This window comes from Thalia democratica, chromosome 4 (assembly GCF_965202585.1).
Source record: "Thalia democratica chromosome 4, ktThaDemo2.hap1.1, whole genome shotgun sequence".
In the NCBI taxonomy this organism is placed as follows: Eukaryota; Metazoa; Chordata; class Thaliacea; order Salpida; family Salpidae; genus Thalia; species Thalia democratica.
Genome location: NC_139168.1, coordinates 48,078,382 through 48,097,344, shown reverse-complemented (window position 1 = coordinate 48,097,344; position 18,963 = coordinate 48,078,382). Strand labels below are relative to the sequence as shown.

The 18,963-nt window shown below is 24.5% G+C and overlaps 2 protein-coding genes across 2 annotated transcripts; both read right to left on the bottom strand.

Annotated features, from left to right (window-relative positions):
• Positions 1-5,024: 5,024 nt before the first annotated feature.
• LOC145834176 (glutaryl-CoA dehydrogenase, mitochondrial-like) lies at positions 5,025-16,347 on the bottom strand. Its single transcript, XM_082941549.1, has 10 exons — positions 16,232-16,347; positions 15,652-15,861; positions 10,956-11,067; positions 10,764-10,885; positions 9,163-9,292; positions 8,831-8,934; positions 8,044-8,174; positions 7,709-7,938; positions 7,302-7,462; positions 5,025-5,724 (listed from the first exon to the last, which is right to left on the bottom strand). Exons 1-10 carry the CDS (start codon positions 16,308-16,310, stop codon positions 5,660-5,662), a joined length of 1,344 nt encoding a protein of 447 aa, XP_082797675.1. The 5' UTR covers positions 16,311-16,347; the 3' UTR covers positions 5,025-5,659.
• On the bottom strand, positions 16,334-17,984 carry LOC145834192 (COMM domain-containing protein 10-like). Its single transcript, XM_082941565.1, has one exon. It carries the CDS (start codon positions 17,872-17,874, stop codon positions 17,263-17,265), a length of 612 nt encoding a protein of 203 aa, XP_082797691.1. The 5' UTR covers positions 17,875-17,984; the 3' UTR covers positions 16,334-17,262.
• Between the last annotated feature and the right edge of the window lie 979 nt (positions 17,985-18,963).

The window sequence follows — 18,963 nt, the reverse complement described above, 5'->3', positions numbered from 1 at the left end:
ACAATGATGTATATCATTATAAATTTGTCTACTGTTTGCTTTTCATTTAATATTGCAAGTTATTTTTAGCATACTATTGATAAGTTTTTGATAGAGTATACCAAAAAAAAGTTATGATTTTAATTTTAATATTAACAAAATAGTTTTGTTTTAAATGGAATTAAGGTTGACTATGACAGTCAGATTGTATTTATTGGTAGAAATGAAGGGCTGCTTTTTCACTAGGATTCTTATTTAGACTAGAAATTAAGAAAATTTAAGACTAGCTTAAATAGAATAAATTACCGAAGTATTTTGATGATGTGAGTCTAACTTAAAAAGAAAAAAATCATTTTTGTTAGATAAAATATTTTGTATCGAAAATGCTTAGAGAAAAATAAACTATAAAAACACAATATATAAAATTGTTTTTAGATAGTGGTTCTGTAAATTCTAAAAAGCCTTTTGATTTCTTACACATTTTTAATACTATTTTTTTGTTACTGAGGTAAAACTTTTTTTTAAATGCTGTACGTTTTTGTCACAAGTTAATATCTAGTAAATTTGAAATAAAACTGCGTTTAAAGATATGTACTGAAAGTATTTATTTGATATAAATGTTTTATTTTTAATCGTAGAATAAAAAAAATGTTTAATAAAAGCTCTTGAGTTGTTTATCACTCTTTAAAACTGAATTTTAAAAACCAAATTGAAGACTATAATTAAGCTAAACAAATGTAGTTTAAGATAGATAAAAATACTTTAAATACAGTTTTTTTTTGAGTTGAACTTATTTTTCTTAATCTACACGCGAGTTTAAAGGGTTAATGGTTTAATATTTGGGTTAAAGTTTCCTAAAAGTATTTACAAACTTTTGATTCAGCTTATTTTTATTATTTTTAAGTTGTTTGTACTATATCTTCCTCAGTTTTATATTAATTATGTTATAGATTGATGTAACAGAAAGTGAGTTTAATAATTTATTTTATTAAGTATTTCAATCATATGTATTAGTCAGTTATGTTTTGAATATTTAAAAAAAGTTGTTACTTTAAATAAAAGTAATAGGTTACTAAAACAAAGTTTAATAACAACGTAATTGACATTAAAAACCTTTTATTAAAAAAAATATTTATATAAAAAACTTTATACAAGTTTTTAGCTTAGCTTATTATTTTGTTTGTAAGTACTTCAGATTGTGTAGTTTGAAGACATAAGCTGAAGTACTCTAACAAAACTAGTATACTTAACCTTTTATTTTTTATTTTTTGATATGTTAAAAGACGAAATAAAAATTCATAACAAGAATAAAGAAAATAATTGAATTATATTAGGACAAGTTCAAGAACTAAAATTACAGTAGTAACAGCTACTCATAAAATTAAATAGTAAGTAGTCTGTATATATGTTTCGATTTTTTTTTTTGTTTATCGTTTCTAAAATATCAAAATATTTCATAGAAAAAATATGAACCATATAGTTTGGATTTTTTAAGTAAGCATATGCTTAAAAATGTAACGAATATTTTATTTTCTTAATAGATCAACTACAATTTAAAGTAAACTGACATTTATTTAATAAAAAACTGTTTGTCAACTTACAATATAAATGTCAACTTCAGACTGCAGCTTTGAACGAAGTATATCAACAAGTTTCGGAAAATTAATTTTGGTAGATTGTCAAAGAAAACTAGATGATGCTGTAAAGCTTTGTAAAGAGCATTTGAAAACTGAATTAGCCTGCATAAAGGACAAAGATACTATAACAGTTGTACAGGATAATATTGAATCTGGAGAAACATTTTTAGTTGGTCTGAGAGTCAATTCTAAAGATATCAAGTGGGAAGACGGAACCACTTACATTAAGAAAGAAGTTGAAAGTTTGTTAGAAGGTAGCGATTCTGAAAGTGATCTAGATGATATAGATGAGTGTAAAGATGTTTTTTTGAAGAAGGAGAAAAAAAAAGTTTTCAGAATGCGACAATGCAATAGTGAGAGCAAGTTTTTTTGTTTACATTCCACTACAGATCCACAGACCTTAACTCCACAAACTATGTTATTAAACTCAACAACTAAGACAAACTCTCTCACATCTACTCGGCCGATTTCGTCAGAGGGTGACACCAATCAATTTTATCTTTTGTATGGAACCGTAGTTGGGATTACAACACTTGTCATAGTGTTTTTAGTTTGTTTAACCATTAAATTAATCAAGAAGAAAAAAAATTAAAAAATCTTGACAAACAACGAGGGTAACAATCAAAATATAGAAAATCAAGCTTTTAATCATGGTTTACCGTCTGCAACTCTGTATGGAATGACTTCAAATGAAATCTACAACCAATAGTTCTACAAGCAGTGATTGTATCTTTATACGGTTGTTGAATTAAAGGTAAAAATGGAACATGAAACTGATTGTCTAGCTTGATTTCTTTTTTGTTGGAAACGTCATACTGCGCTATATTTATAACTTATAAGGCAAAAAATAATTTTTACTATTAAGTAAGGATTGCAGCGTGTCTAACCAAAGCCGGTTGAGTATAGACGTTAATAATTTGTAAATAAGAACTAAAACTATTTTGTTTAACTTTCTTAGTTACACTCAGCTGCAAGTATATTTAAACGTTCTTTTTATTACATGTAATAGATTTAATAACAACTTTATTTAGAACTATGTTAAGTTCAGAATACTAATAATGATATGAAAACAAGCTAATGTATTTGTTTGGTTATTAGTGGCGCAAACATATGTAATTTAATTTCAAGTCTTAATTAACCTACAACTACAAAAATATTTAAAAACAGTTATTGTAACTTTGTTAAACGCTTTTTTAACTGTTTTAGGCTAGGTGAGATTTATTTTTTGAAGTTTTGCATTTTGAAATAAACTGTAAATGACTTATAACTAGCAATCGTGACTTAACTGAAAACTTTTAGAATAATGGAGGATCATACTAAACACAAATATTCATTTAGTTTAAGCCTATTCAAATAGTTAGTTTTATTAAAAACTTATATATATATATTCTAAATTATTTTTAAAGTTAGCCGTAAAAAACTTAAAACCTATATTGTATTTAAAACTTCACTATTTGCAGAAAAGAATTTATAAAAAAATGTTTATGTTTTTAAGTATGTAACTGGTTTTAATCAAAAATAATGAGGTTACTTACGTCAATGTTTTAACAATTTCCTGTTAGACTTAAGACAAAAATTAATAGTTATTGGGAAAACTTTTATCAATTATTTCAATTCATTAAAAATAATTAAATACACCAGTAAATAGTAATCAATAAAATTTTAATTGTAATAAATAATAAAAATAATAGCAAGCCTAGTTTTAAGTGCATTTTTATTTGCTAATTTAATTTTGTCATGCAAAATAAAAGCATGTACTTTTTTTTTTGACAAGATTTATATAAAAATGCATAAATCAGTCCAGGATACAATCAATTTTTTGTTTGTGATTTTTCTACGGCATCAATAGTTAGAAAAAATCAAATCATAGTTTTGAAAAAACTACAAATTTTATTACACACTTCATAAGTTTCAAACGTTTTCAGATTTACAATCCGTACTCAATAAACTAATAAAACGCTATATTAGATTATTGAGGACGGATTGTAAAATTGAAAACGTCTTAAAATTATGTAATGTGCAAAAAAATTGTAGATTTTTCAAAAATATCATTTAATTTTTTCTAATATTCCTTGAAACTGTACAAAAATAACGTTTATTTTAATTCGTATAGGACTTTTAAAAAAACTATGGCTAAGACCGTAAACAATGTTATGTTAATTTCTTTTTTCGTTAAATATTACATAGTATACCATTGCAGTGGTGCCAATATATTTTGAACATTTTGCATAACAAGTTACTTTCAAGAAATCTAGTACAGAAAAAAATCATCGTTTGTCTTTATAATTTTAAGCTAAATTAGAATAAACTTGTGCAGTTTGGGAAAAGTTATCAAACAATTTCACTCAACTCACTATTTCAACTGAGAAAAACATTGCATTTATTTATAATACTAGTATAATTTAAAAACTAACATGCAAATATTATACGAAAAAACATAAATAAGTTCTTTTTTTAAGTAAAATATATTAGAGTATAATAAAGTTACATTTGAGTTATTACTCCCTTTTTTAAAGCGTAGCTTAGAAAAAAATAGTAATGTTAACTTAAAGAATAAAAATAAATATATGACACATATATTGAACTTTACAACGAAAGCAAAAAATTTAGCAGTATGTATTTTATTAAATTTCTACGGAGCTTAAACTATTATCAAAAATTATATCAGAAAATTGCATAAAAAGACATTGAATTGTTAAAATTACAAATACATTTCTTACATACATGCATGTATTTAGTTATATTAGATAGGTACCAAAACTTATCATTCAAATCAACAGTATTTGTCATTTTGAGATCGCACAGTAAATTTTAACATAAACAATTCCAATTTAACTTAAAAAAATAAAATAATTGTTAAAATTAGTTCAAGTATGTCGCAAAGATTTAAATTAAAAGCAGAATTTTTGAAGTATGTTTCATACTTTAAATTATTTCCTTTTAATTAAAAAGCATCTGTTTGTAACCATATCTTAATATATTTTATGATTAAACAAAGGTAAGAAAATGTACTAATTTTTTGGTAGTCTTTAGATATTTTTATTACCAAAAAAAATACAGAGTACCAAGGAAACAATTTTTTTTAAGGTTTAAAGCTTAACATACTTTTTTTTTAAATATTATTAAGCTGTAAAATTAGTCGTTACAAAAAGATTTTATATGTGAATATAATACTCATATTTTGAATAACTTTGGTTTTCATTTAAATTCTTAAATATTTTTTTTCAAATTTTAAAGAAAATATTTAAGTAACAAAAGGTAAATGTAATATATTTAATATTTATTACTTGTAAAGTTACTCTAAAACTTTACTATATGAAATCAATTTTGACTCACTACATCTTTTAATAAACTAGATTAGAGTTAGTGACAACCACCTATTTATAAACACATATAAAGTATATAATCATATACTTTAAAATATAAGGATTAATAAATATTATAACATTTTTAAAAACTAATAAAATATGCTATCAGTATAAAATTCATTAATAATAATTTATCAGTTTAACATTATAAACAGTATAAATTTATTTTAGTCAAACTATAGTTTCACTTTTATTAAAAAAATATATTTGTTTGACAACAAACTATTTTTATAAATACATATTGTAATAGTTTTGTTATAAAATTTTCAAAAAATAATCACCAAAAAAAATAATAAAACAAGTTTAACTTTTTATTTATATTTCAAGGGATTGCTTTAGCTGTTCTCTTACATTAAAAACCTAAAGAAAGGGATTAAACATTTAAAGCACAGTTAACTTTTAAGTAAAGTTGTTATATGCTAAAACTTAACTATCTTACTTGAATTTTTTTGAACAATGACAGTTTTTTTTTACTAAGCTTATATTAAGTTACTAATTATTAATTTTGTACTGAAAAACAATTTGAGTAAAATTTAAAAGTTAATGAAAATTGATTAAGAAAAGTTACAAATATCGTGTAAGATATTTTAAAAAATGATTTGAAATACAAAATTTACGTTAAATGTGCAACTGAAAATACTGATGGCAAGCCCAAGCAACACTTGTGAAGCGTTTTTATTGGAAAGCTTGTTCTCCAGTTATAGCTCTACCCAAGATAAGTGCATGAATATCGTGTGTTCCTGTGATGAATATAATAACAGTTTGTATAACAAATTTGAAAGTTTAATAGGAAATTTATATCTTATTTCAAACATTAGATTTAACTATTTTTGAGTTTGATTTAATAATTCAGATCAAAATCAATAAGTTTTAGTAGTTCGTTGTTTAGAGACTTTACTTAAATGAAGTTAAGATTTAGTAGCAATACAACTTTACAACCTTACTTAAAAAACTTAAAAAGGGTACGTAAGCTTTAATATATTGTTTTATAAAAATTAGTTGTAAAAATAAATCAAACAATATCATTCTATTTTTGTTTTTAAATTAAAGTATCTTTTGAAGTCAACCAGGCATTAGTTTTGAATTATTTGACTAAAATTATACTAAACGTAGGTTATAAATGTATAAATAAGTGCGTGAAAGAAAACCATAACTGAATTTTAAATAAATTATTTCATCTAATTTATCGATTTTTAAAATACACAATTGAATTTTAGTACATATAATCAAACTGAAAATTTTAAGAAACAAGCAAGTTTAATAATATTGAAAAAGATAGTTATTACAATACATTCACACAAAATAAAGTTGCAAAATATTGAGCAATTAAACGCCTACGTGTTAAGCGAATGACTATGCAGTAAACGTACTTGGCATAAAATGAACTTAAGCTGTTATAGTCTATCGCTAACCTCTTTATATTTAAAAACAAAAACAACAAAGTTTCATAACTAGACTTATGTAAAAGCTATCTAAACAATTTTAGATTTATTATTAGTTTTTAACTATTGTTTACTAATCATTTACTAAATTTCGGTTATGTTTAATTTTTTAAACTGTAAAAATTTAATAAATATTGTAAAGCACTGAAGACTAATGTTTTAAACATTTTTATGAACTGAAAAAGTATTTAATAATTTATCTACAAAACGTCAATTTTTGGTAGCAAAACTATGTATTGCAAATAGTTGATATAATAAAATTCAGTATTCAATTAATACCTTTAAACAATTTTTTTAACTATTGTTTGTAAATTCTAACATACTTTTTTCTTCTATCAAAAATTTTAAAAAACATATCGACACAACTCAGTTAAAACTAAGGAAATCTATGTAAAAAAATTAATATTTTCTTAAATTATTCTTCACTACATTTTAAGAAAACACTTTGAACTTTAGTTTTTTGTTTTTAATACTGATTTTGTGTAAACTTTTTAGTAACACTTTACAGAAAATTAATTCTATAAGAAATTATACATTTTCATAAATGTTTGATGTTTTAGTATTGATTTAAATATACATGAAAAACTATTAAAAATTTAAACATATTTAACTTAAGTTGATTGGTTTTGGATTTAAGTGTATATCAACTGAAATATCCAATATAAATTTTGTCTAATACATTTACTTAACTTAAATTGTATTGTAATAATGATCAAGTTTTACACATTTAAATTTAGACTAACATTAATTTAGCTATATAACTTGTTTTTAGAAATCTAAGCAGTTTTGAATTTGATGTATACTGTTTTAAAATGCAAATATAATTAATAATGAAAAGAATAGATAAAATTAAGAAATACATTTAAATGATCTACCTTCATAAGTATTAACAGCCTCAAGGTTCATACAATGTCTGATGATGTGGTACTCATCACTAATACCATTTCCTCCTAATGTGTCTCTCATCTGGCGAGCAATATCCAAAGCCTTCCCGCATGAGTTTCGCTTTATTAGGGATATCATCTCCGGTGTTGACCTGTTTTAGGACAGATACGTTGTGTTTTATTTTGTAAGTTCTAAATCATATAAAGAGCACATAAATATTATAAATAGCTATTAGAACTAAAGGAATTGTATAAAATATTTTAGCATTTAATTACAAACTTGACTAGTATTTTAAATTATTTACTTGACTTATAACTTGAAATTTATTCAGTAAAAATATTGTAAATACAAAGCAAAAAGTCAAATATAGTCATTTTATATAATAAATAAACTAAACTGTTTTTCATCAATAAGCCTTCCAACTCTTATGCAAGATTGAAGGCCTAAAGAAATTTCTGTGAGTGCATCTGCAAACTTTTTCTGTATCAATTGATTTTTAGCTAGTGGTTTTTTAAACTGAATTCTGTCAAGGCAGTATTGTCGTGCAGCTGCAAGACAAAACTCCGCTGCTCCTAGAGATCCCCACGCAATTCCATACCTGGCACTGTTCAAACAGCCAAAAGGTCCCTGTTTCACAAAGCTTATTTTATTAACTCTGTAAAATTAATAATATTTTTGAAATAAAATTAGCTGAACGAAACTATTATTTAAATAAATACTGGTTATACATACCTTCAAGCCCTTTACATAAGGTAATAAGTTTTCTTTGGGTACTTTAACATCCTCCATAACTATTTGTCCAGTTGCTGAAGCCCTCAATGAAAACTTACCAGGAATATATGGTGTTGACAGGCCTTTCATACCTGGTTTAAATATTTTTATAAAAGTAGTTATATATCTTTTAAAACTACTTAATGGTGGAACTACAACTAATTAAACTTCATTCTTAAATTTTACGAAAGAAAACTGTTTATTAAGAGATAATAATGTAAAAATTACATACAGGTTCCAAATTGATGTTTAGCATGACTCAATTTTTTTCGTTCAATAAATATGTGAAGTAAGCTACTAAATGAATTAATTGCAATGAAAAGGTTCAATTTTAAAAGAATTAAAAAGTTAAAATTAGTTACAATATCGTTCAAAGCTCAAATATACTATTCAGTTAAAACATTTGTCAGTAAAATTTATAAGTTGACCCCATAATTAGTTTAATTTGTAACAACGCCTTTCCCAAACCATAATAATTCGTTTTTCGGTATTGTTGTTACAAACATTGTTTGTATTCGTTTGTTTATTTTTAAATGCTTGGGGCTTTAAATTATAAACTTTATAACAGATGAATGAAAAAAAAGTATATTTATATATTGTATGTAGTGTATAAATGATCAGTTTTATTTATTTGATGTATAAACGTTTGCTTAACTTTTACTTATGATCAAATAAGTTTGTTCTATTAAATTAGCTTAACATTTTATGTTGAGTGTAATTTCAACTGCTCCATAAAAATTTTTAAAACCTCTTTCTAATATAAATCCCCTGATTACTTTTTTTCCACCATCCTCTTCCGAAGGCAACTTTGCCCACACAACAAATACATCAGCTATCGGCGAGTTTGTTATCCTTTGCAAATTGATTTGTTTTTAATTTTGATGCAAAATTTTATTATACAGTATAAAAATACTATACAAATTTAGTAAAATAATTACACTTTAAAATAACCTGCATAATTAAATTTAAGTTTGAGTAGTAAGTACTATCATACAACTTTCTCTTATGACTTTCGTATTAATTTTAATAAATTAAAACTGACTACATATTTTCTCTTGTTATGATAGCAAGATAACAAACCAAGACTTTGTTCCATTAAGTTTATAACATTGTTCAACATCACAGAATTTAGCATTGGTTTCCATGCCACCAGGGTCACTACCATGGTTTGGTTCAGTTAAGCCGAATGCTCCAACCGTTTTTCCCATTGCTATTAAACACAATAAAAATAATATTTTTATTTTTCATTATATTTATGTTATTTTTAATGTACAAAACTTTCAGTCGATTTATTGCTGGATACTACTAGCTTATATCACAATATTAAATAAGTTTTTCTTTATAACATGGTTACAAAAAAACTGGGAAACAGGAAATATACCAGCTGTAAACAATGCATACTACTTAAAAAAGTTTTTTTTTTTTCTTTAATTTACTCTTCTTTCATTGTATGTATGTACACAAAAACTTACTTAATTACTTTATTTTCACATTTCTAAATATTTAATAAATAAGTTAAAAGTTACAAACAATGTATGCAACATAAAATTAGTAATAAAATGAACACTACCAAAAATACATTATAGAACTGAAACATTTTAGCAAAATCTAATTCATTATTACACCTAAAGTTGTCAAATAAAAAGTACTCTCTTTGAAAAAAGCTTTTTTTTTCTAAATTTATCTTGTTTGTATTTTGAGTTCTGTATTATTTATTTTTAAAATAAAAACTTATTTAAATATTTTTTTTTTTACTATAAAATATAAATTTGTAATTAAAATGCTCTAAAAAAACCAAACAAAATAACAACAATAATCATGTTTCATCATTAATTTAAAGCTCAAGCGAATTAAATTATAATCTATGGTTTTGAAAGTAAAAACTTAACTAAGAGTTTTTAAATTACACTTAAACATATTACTTGAAACATACAGAACTTAATAAATAAAACTTAAGTGGTAAAACAAATAGAAATTTATTCAATTGTTATAAAAAGCTAAAGAAGGATAATTTTTCTTAGTAAATTCATATTTGTTTTACCATTAAAGTGTTCTACCACTAAAGGTTCCTATAATAAGTATAATAAATCGAAGAAGTTTTCTGGAAATAAACTAAGAGATTACGAACATTAAAAAAAAAATTTAAGAAATATAAAAGAATGAAGGAAAAAACCAATTAACAATACAAACTTTTGATAAAGTTTTCATTGAATAAATTTATATTTATTGTAAGATCTTACAAAATAGTTAAAACAAACATACATTGTTTTTTTTCAAACTGTTTAACTACACTTGTCATTAAGAAAAGTCATTCAACTTGTACAAAACATTTAAATGTTAAACATATACACTCAAATAGACACAGAAATACTTTTTATTTCTTAACATTTATAATTTCTATTGACTAAAAATTATAAATAAGTTCATGCAACATCAGTATAATGAAAACAATAAGCTTAAAAAGCTGAAATGCTGTAAAACATTTACTTTCTTATAAGTTCTACATTTCGTCATTCAAAACAGTGTAACTATACTGTTTCTATTTCAAAAACCAAACATAACTACAACTTAGTAATTATTGATCTCTATTAAAATAATGTATCAAAAAAGTAAAATTATCCTTTTTAAAATAATAAATAAATTGACTACTACTAAAACCTAACTTAAGCTTAGAAACTAACCAAGAGAGGGAATGTATTTTTCTTTTTGTTCTTCAGTGCCATACTGATTAATTGGGTGCATAACTAAAGAAGATTGCACACTCATTGCAGACCTGTAGGCACTATCCACTCGTTCTATTTCCCTGAATTAAAGCAAAGTTTGTTTTGTAAATCTCTTGAGTTTTAAGCTTATTTTAAAAAAATCTATTTAACCTTGCAAGAAGTCCATAAGCAACATAAGAAGCTCCTGCACAACCGTATCCTTCAATTGTGGCTCCTAAAACACCCAGCTCACCCATCTCAGACATTATCTCTCGATGAAACACTAATTAGTTTTAGTTACATATAAATATTTTCTAATAGCATGTTCGCTTTATCTTTACATAAGACTTATATTAGTAAAATTGTATTTAAATAACTTTTTAGATCAGGGTTTACTAATCTAATAGACAAAATTAGCCACTTTTTGTGTTAAAAAACTTAAATCTACTGATCAAATGTTTTTTCATGTTAATACTTAAAATGTAACCGTATTCTGTAGTCTTCCAACTAATTATTTTTTTAAATAAGTTTTTTAATTCATAATTTCAATTCATAACATAGCATAATACTTTCTTTAAAAGGTTAAGCATCTTCACTTTATTTAAAAGGACCAGAAAATAGAGTTTAAATAAAAATAACAATAAATAAAGCTACTTTTGTTATATTCATCATTACATTTCTATAAATAGTAAAACAGTTTTTATATGAGTTGTAATATTAAGACTAAAAGCATCATAAATGTGTAATAAAATAAGCAGCAAAAAACAACATTTAGTAGCAAAAAATAACTACTACAAACACATAACAACCACCCAAAAATATCTGGTTTAAGAAATTTTGATTATGACAAAAAAAATTTTCAAAAGCATTTCAATTGTAACTTTATGATATATCATTTATAATAAAAAAATTATTTTTAAGTATTAGAACAAGTTTGTTGGAAAAATTCTAGAAATATTGTGCTTAAAACCATAATTTATTTCTTGTAAAACTCTATATATTCACTTCAGCAATATTACCTTTTTGTTTAACATTACTTAGTTAAATAAAAATTGATAATAAGCTTGAATTATGATAACATAAATAAAAATTACCTAGTAATGTAAAACTACCGATTTATAATTGTTGCCTACTGAGCTGTTATTATTCAGGGTTGCCACTTGTTTTTTCAAAAATTTTTCCAGGTTTTTCAAATTTCTTCCAGGTTTTTAAAAGTACACATTTTTGGGTGTAAATTTAGTTTAAAGTTAAATTTAAGGTAAGAAACTGTGTTAAATAGTATAATAAGACTAAAAAGATACTGTACAGCTACTTAGAATATGTTTTTTAAGTAAAAAAAATTTTGGTGATGACAAATTTTTTTTATCTATATCAGGGGTCAGCATGCAGTTGGTGGTCGCGGGCCAAATTTCAAGTTTACAAAGTCTTCGCGGGCCGCAGTTTTAGTGACATTTGAATAATCTTTTGGTTTTAGTTTTAGTCACACTAGAGAAAAGTTTTACTTTTATTCACTTTATCATTTTAAAAACTTTTAGCTATAGATAGAATGACTATTTAAATTAAATTAAATAAAATTAGAATAAAATTTTCATTGACTAATATACTTAAGTGTTAATAAACTATGTACTTTCATAAGCACTTACTAAATTAAATTAATACTTTTGTAATTTTACATACAATTTAACTCTCTATAAAAACCAAACTTGAAAGACAGTTTATTAGTTACTTTTATATATTTGTTATATTATCAACCCCTTTTTTCATATTTCTAAGAATATTAACTTCAAAAAAAAAGTTCTTGCGTGTTAAATAGTTTACATTCATTAAAAAATTTAGTAATTAGTTAATTTAATAAAATTAATACCTGTTTGTATTATAGAAAGCTAAAACAAATTCTTTAACATAATTAATTCTCGAATACTTAAATAAAATATCTTATTAGTAACTAGTCTTTTACATGGTTTTCACTTAAAAAGCAAAAATGTCTGAGTTGTATCACACCAGCCTAAGTTCATTAAAAGTTTAAAAAGCTAGTAAATCGTTGTAAATCAAGCTCAAGTACCTAGTAAAAATATCGTCATCATTAAAAAGTACACAAAGTGTAAAAAAACAAGTAAAAATTTCAGTTCGTAAACTACACTACAGTCATTAAAACTATTCTGGGAATTCTAAGATTTCTTTAAAGTGTTTGAAATAAAAGTTTCACACACATCTGAGTTTTCAAGCTTTTAAAATAGCCTGTTTGTGTAGCAACCCAATTAAAACAAAGTTCACAACATAAAGAAATAACGAAACTTATTAACAGTAAACAAATTACATGCCAAAAAATATAAGTCAGTTGGAATGGGCAATTAACTTTCTTAAACATTTTTAATAAAAGTATTAAACTTAATTGAGTCATTAGCGAAGAGAAAAACCTCTTTTTTATTAAGCATTACAGCAATTCTTTATTTGCAATAAGAATTTAAAAGTATTAGTTGTAAAATAAAAGACGAGCAACAAAAAAAAAACGTTAGTTAGGAGTTATTGCGAGAAACGATAAAAAAACAAATCACTAAAGTCAGTTCCAACAAAGCACATGATTATCTTCAGTAACTACAGAATTATCAGAAAAAAGTTGTTAAGGCAAGTTATAAAGTAGCAAAATTTATTATTAATAATGAGATACCGTTTATAATTAAAAACGTTTTTAAAAATTTTTGTTGGCATTAATGAAAAACTTTTGTTTATTTCTTCAATGACAACAAAAAGTCCTATTTAGTAAATGCATTAAGGTTATAAAGTCGCATAAATCAAATTATGGCTTTAATCAATATGTTAAGATGAGAGCACTGATAGAAAAAACTATTGCTCATCTGAGAATTTTTATTAGAGATGTTTTTTTAACTTTGACACTTTAGTATAATTTCTTGGTTTAGTTCAAACACGAAGCACAACAATCGGTGAAATTTTACAAGTAAAGGTGCAATGCACCAAAAGTTTTTAGAAGTACAATTCCTTCTTTTGTTTTTAGTATAAAGTTTAATTAAAGTTTAAAAAGTGTCTTATAAAGTATAACAATATTAAAAAACACTGTTAAGCTACTTTAGTATATTTTTTTTTAAAGAAATGTTTATATGCTAAATTTTTGGTGTCAAATCGAAATTTCACTACTTTACATTTGAAAATTGTTTGAAACTCCAGGCTTTTTCAAAGATTCTTAAATTCAAGTTTTATTCCAAAACTTTTAAGCATAAATTTTCAAGTTTAAAGCTTGAACTTGATATATTATAACATATATTATAACTGAAACTAACACTTTGGGTTGAGCAAAACTTACATCATAAGTTTAATTTGCCACTCTTTTAAGCAAATAAACCAGCCTGAGTTAACAAAAACATTCCTGATATTTTTGTATACAAAAAACAATTCTAGCCAAAAACTTATAAAATGACTTAGTTGGCCTGAGATTTGAAGTCTTCAAATAGTGATAGTCTGAGTGTGTGTCAATGTTTATAAACTACCCCTAAGTTTAGTTTATATTAAATAGGTAGCTCCAAAAAACAGCAAATGTGTGTATTGATATGCAAGGCATAAAAGTTAACTTAGTTTGACAAAATCAATGTTTGAAAAATGAAAATGTATACCTAACAAAAACTATATTAGTTTATGTCATATATATTGTTTTAATTGTGTCTGTACAAATTTAGATATTACATGTAGAAAAAAACAAACTTAGAAAATTATGCATAAACTAAACTTAAACTAACTAAAGTATTTTGTAAAAAGTGGTTTAAAATATGAGCATTTTTTTAAGTTGGTGTGCATATAAATTAGTTCAAGTGCAAAGAAAACTTCTAAAAAATTAAAATGTGTCAAAACAAAACTTAAATAAACCTTTTTTTCTTATTACTATGTTATTTTAAATGTTTTTACACTAAAACATAACATTTACAAATAAAAAATATATAAAAGAAACTTAGGTATAAAAAATATTGGAAAGAATATCTAAGCTATAAAGAAATGACACTTAAGTTAATTACTGTGCATTACTTTTGTACAAAATGGAAAACATTTGCATTTAGTTTATTTGATAAATAGGTATAATATAACTAACTTATTAAATTCAAGCACTCTTTTTTCAGATAATTACTTACTGTTGTAAAATAGAAGTTGTTATGAAACTCAGAAAAATATCCTGTTAGAATGCTAATCTGTGTTTTTCACACTTTTAAATTAAAGTAGCAGCTTCTTCTGATTACGTTTTAAATGTTATACAGAGACTTAAAACCAAACTAAACAAATTAAATCGAATACGGGAAAATTTTTTACTTTAAATATATTTTTGCTCAGCGGGCCACTTTTACATGCTCGCGGGCCACAAAATTTTCTTTCGCGGGCCGCATTCCATTCAAAAAAATAACGTGCTCGCGGGCCGCAGATTTACCCTTCGTGGGCCGCAATTGGCCCGCGGGCCGCAGTTTGCTGACCCCTGATCTATATGATAAATTTTTTGGGTCAAACCAAAATTATACTACTGAACCTGTTAAAATTCTTAAAAATTCAAGGTTTTTCCAGGTTTTTTGTTCAAAATTCTAGGTTTTTCCAGTTTTTTTTACCTAAATTGCCAAATTCCAGGTTTTTCCAGGATTCTAGGGAAAGTGCCAACCCTGATTATTACTCAATTTGGAAATCCCTGCTTAAGAAAAAAACATACAACTATAATTTTCACACTTGGAAAAAAAATATAACAGTAACAAATATAGAATAAACATAGGTGTATATTATTTTAAAGGAAATTTTTAATAAATTTTTCTATACATTTTGTCCAATACAATAAAATTTGAAGAAATGTCAAATTATTTTTTAGGCATTAAAATTAACTAACCTTGATCTCTGTTAGCCATAAGAATTCTTGGCATAAGACGTTCCTGGCAGTACTGTTTGAACTGATCTCTTATCATTACTTCATCATCTGTCAACATACTTTCTAAGTTAAATGCATCTTCCCAGTTGAAATCAACTTTGTTTTTCACAACATCCGGGACTATTTCTTCCTTCAAAAGTGCACTACTTTGGCCCAGCTTTGAAGGAGTACCTTCAAAAATTCATCAATAAATAATATATTTTTACAAACTATTATGATACTATTTTAAAATTTCTAAGTTTACTTGTTATCATTATGATTGTGATTAGAAAAAAATATTGTGATAACACAATTACTCATTAACTGAAATTAAGAAATAATTTTATAAAGGCCTAAAATAGAACGCACATTTACTTTAATAAACAGTTATTGTATTTAAAATAAGATTTTAGTTTGTTAAGAACTATCCTCCTAAAATAAGAGTATAATAATTTACTAGACTTTTTTAAACCCTGTACTAGAGAAAACAAGTACAGAGAGTTTCCTGGAGTTAGGAATCACTTTATGAGTTTATTATTATTAAAAACTAAACCTAACTAACCAGTAGCATAACTAGCTACAGGAAATATGTTTTTTGAAAGTTGTTGAGCCAATTTTCTTGAAAATGTAACAGTACTCATTATTTCTATGCTATTTATTATCTACAATTTTAAAACTATTTTTACTATTGACGATTGCAACAAAACAATTATTGCTTATACATGATAGGAATTCAACAAAAAAAGGGTTGCTATTCTTTGAGGAATAAAACCCATCCTAAGACTAAGTTGAAATTAACTAGCTTGAGTTTATGGTTAAAAAAAAATTATATAAAATTCAAAATGAAAAAATAGTTCTGTTCAAGATTAAATGGCAAATAAAACAATTTAAAACATACTTAATAAACTAAATTTTTAAGAAAATAAAGTCAAGAAACTAGCGAGAGATTATAGACTTCTAATCAGAGTTTAAGTACACTAAATTAGTTTTGAAAACTTTTTTACATCATAAATACTGAACTGACTTAAAACTTAGATAACGTGAACTAGAAGTTTCAAATACTAAGTATAGACATTTTCATAACTACATGTGAAGTTAATTTAGAAATAGTTAAATATTTAACTAAAAACAATTTTCTGTTATGATGTCAAATATAACTAGTGGATCAGATTTTAATTTGGATAACAGGAAATAAAAGTCTTTTAACATTATGTATATGAGTATTCATAGTTGAAGGTGCTGTAATTTTGTGAGTGCTGTAAAAAGGTTTATTTTTGACAAGAACTGTACTCACATAAGAAGTACATGCTGAGATTGATAAAAAGTATCTTAAGTAACCTAAAAAAAAAAACAAGCTTAAAGCAACCCTGAAAAAACAGTTTATGAATGTATATTTCTTAATAAACAAAGATGTATTTACAATTTAAAACAAACAAAAAATTATTAGATAAGTTATTTCAATTATAAGCCTTTATTGAGTTAAAAAGCATAAATTAAAAATATTAGAATCTTCAACTAATGAATATTTAAATTTCATTGGCAAATAATTATCTGAAAATAAATATTTAGCAAAAATTAAGTTTAATCTCAAGTTTATGTAAGTGAGTCAAGCTGTTTCTGCATACTTTCAAGATTATCATATAAATCTAGCAACTGCTTATGGTTAAGTTGTAATACAATATTCTCATCTTTATCTTGGTTTTCAACTGACAAATTTAAATGAAGATGGGTTACAGTGTGTTTCAAATTGGCACTAAACTGTGAAGAAAGAGAAATACCAGAATTCCACTTAACTGATTTTAATTGTTTTGACAATATAAGCTGGTTCTTAAGCTGATCAATTGTTACTTTTGCATTTTTACTCCAAACTTCTGTGAACATTTCAGCCAAGTTTTCATTTAATTCTAGTTGAAGTAGGTTGTTATTCAAAATTGCAGGCTTGGCATTATAAAATGCTGCTTGTTGGAAAATAAATTTGATTGAGTTTATCACGATCATAAGAGTATCTTTAGTAAGTTTTTCAAAATTTAAAAGTTGCAGAAGATGTGAGAGCTCTTCTTTTGAAAATATTTCTTCATTTTCTGCAAGGTTAGTGACTATTATTCTATTTACAATTTTTTCCAGTTTGTGCTCATCAATTTGATTCATAAAATTTACAGCTAACACCAACTTCTTAGACTTTGTGAACATTTGATTTGATGACATGCTTTAAGTCAATTGTTAGTCAACAAATTTGCTAAAAATTATTTAAGTTTTCTAAATAATGTTAATTGTAAATTTTAAAAATATAAAAAAATGCCTAAGAGAAAACCAACTTAATTTTCAGGTTTTGGCCTTTTTAAAGTTTAATAAAAACTATATTTAAAAATTTGTCACAAAAAACTTATTTTGTTTAATAATTCAAGAATAAATATTTTAAAAACCTGACTTTTAAAGAAAGAACTAAATAGTACAAAATTTTGAACTAAATTACCATTAATTAAACTTAACTTAAATTCTGGGTCAATATTTATTTTATTTATAAGATACAGTGCTTATTCACTTATCTGGACAGTTTCGGTCAGAAGAAAATTCAAAAGATTTTCAATATCAAACACTAAAATTTTTGTATGATACAAATATTTAAGCTTTCATGCTTTAAGAAAATTTTAAGTGATTTTATAAATTCTGAAAAATGAGAGAAAAATTTAAAACAAACATCTATCATTTCTTATTTTAATAAAACTTCTAACAAAAACTAGTTTGTTAGGAGTGATATATTTCTGTTAAATTGACTTTAAACTTAGTCAAAGTTTTTTGTTTTTCTTTATGTCTGTTTTTTTTTTTTTTTTAATAAGTTTTCACAATTACTATGTATTTGTTTTTACCATGACAGTTTTATTAATATTATGCATTACATTATATGCAGCAGTTATATTATTATATGAAAAAAAATATTAATTGTTTTTATCCAGAATTTTGGTTATCCGGACATGTTTAAAGAAAATTCTTACCCAACGTGTCCAGATTAGTGAATAAGCACTGTATCTTATAAATAAAATAAATAAATATTGACCCAGAATTTAAGTTAAGTTTAATTAATGGTAATTTAGTACTACAATTTTTTGTTAATCAGTCCAAAAAATAATATGTGTAAGATAGTTTTTTTAGTAAGGGTTAAATAAGCACAAAGAATCACTTTTGCACAGAGGGTCATTTTTGCACAATGGGTCATATTTTCACAAGAATAATGAAAAAATTAAATCAAAACTAAAAAAAGTTATAAGAAAAAGACAAGAAAATTTAAAAAATAAA

Coding starts and splice junctions, on each gene's coding strand:
- LOC145834176 (XM_082941549.1), bottom strand. CDS start 16,310: ATGAGTACTGTTACATTTTCAAGAAAATTGGCTCAACAACTTTCAAAA. Junction 15,862..16,231: donor TGTAGCTAGTTATGCTACTG/GTTAGTTAGGTT, acceptor GAATTTTTGAAG/GTACTCCTTCAAAGCTGGGC. Junction 5,725..7,301: donor GGCTGTTAATACTTATGAAG/GTAGATCATTTA, acceptor TATTCATCACAG/GAACACACGATATTCATGCA.
- LOC145834192 (XM_082941565.1), bottom strand. CDS start 17,874: ATGTCATCAAATCAAATGTTCACAAAGTCTAAGAAGTTGGTGTTAGCT.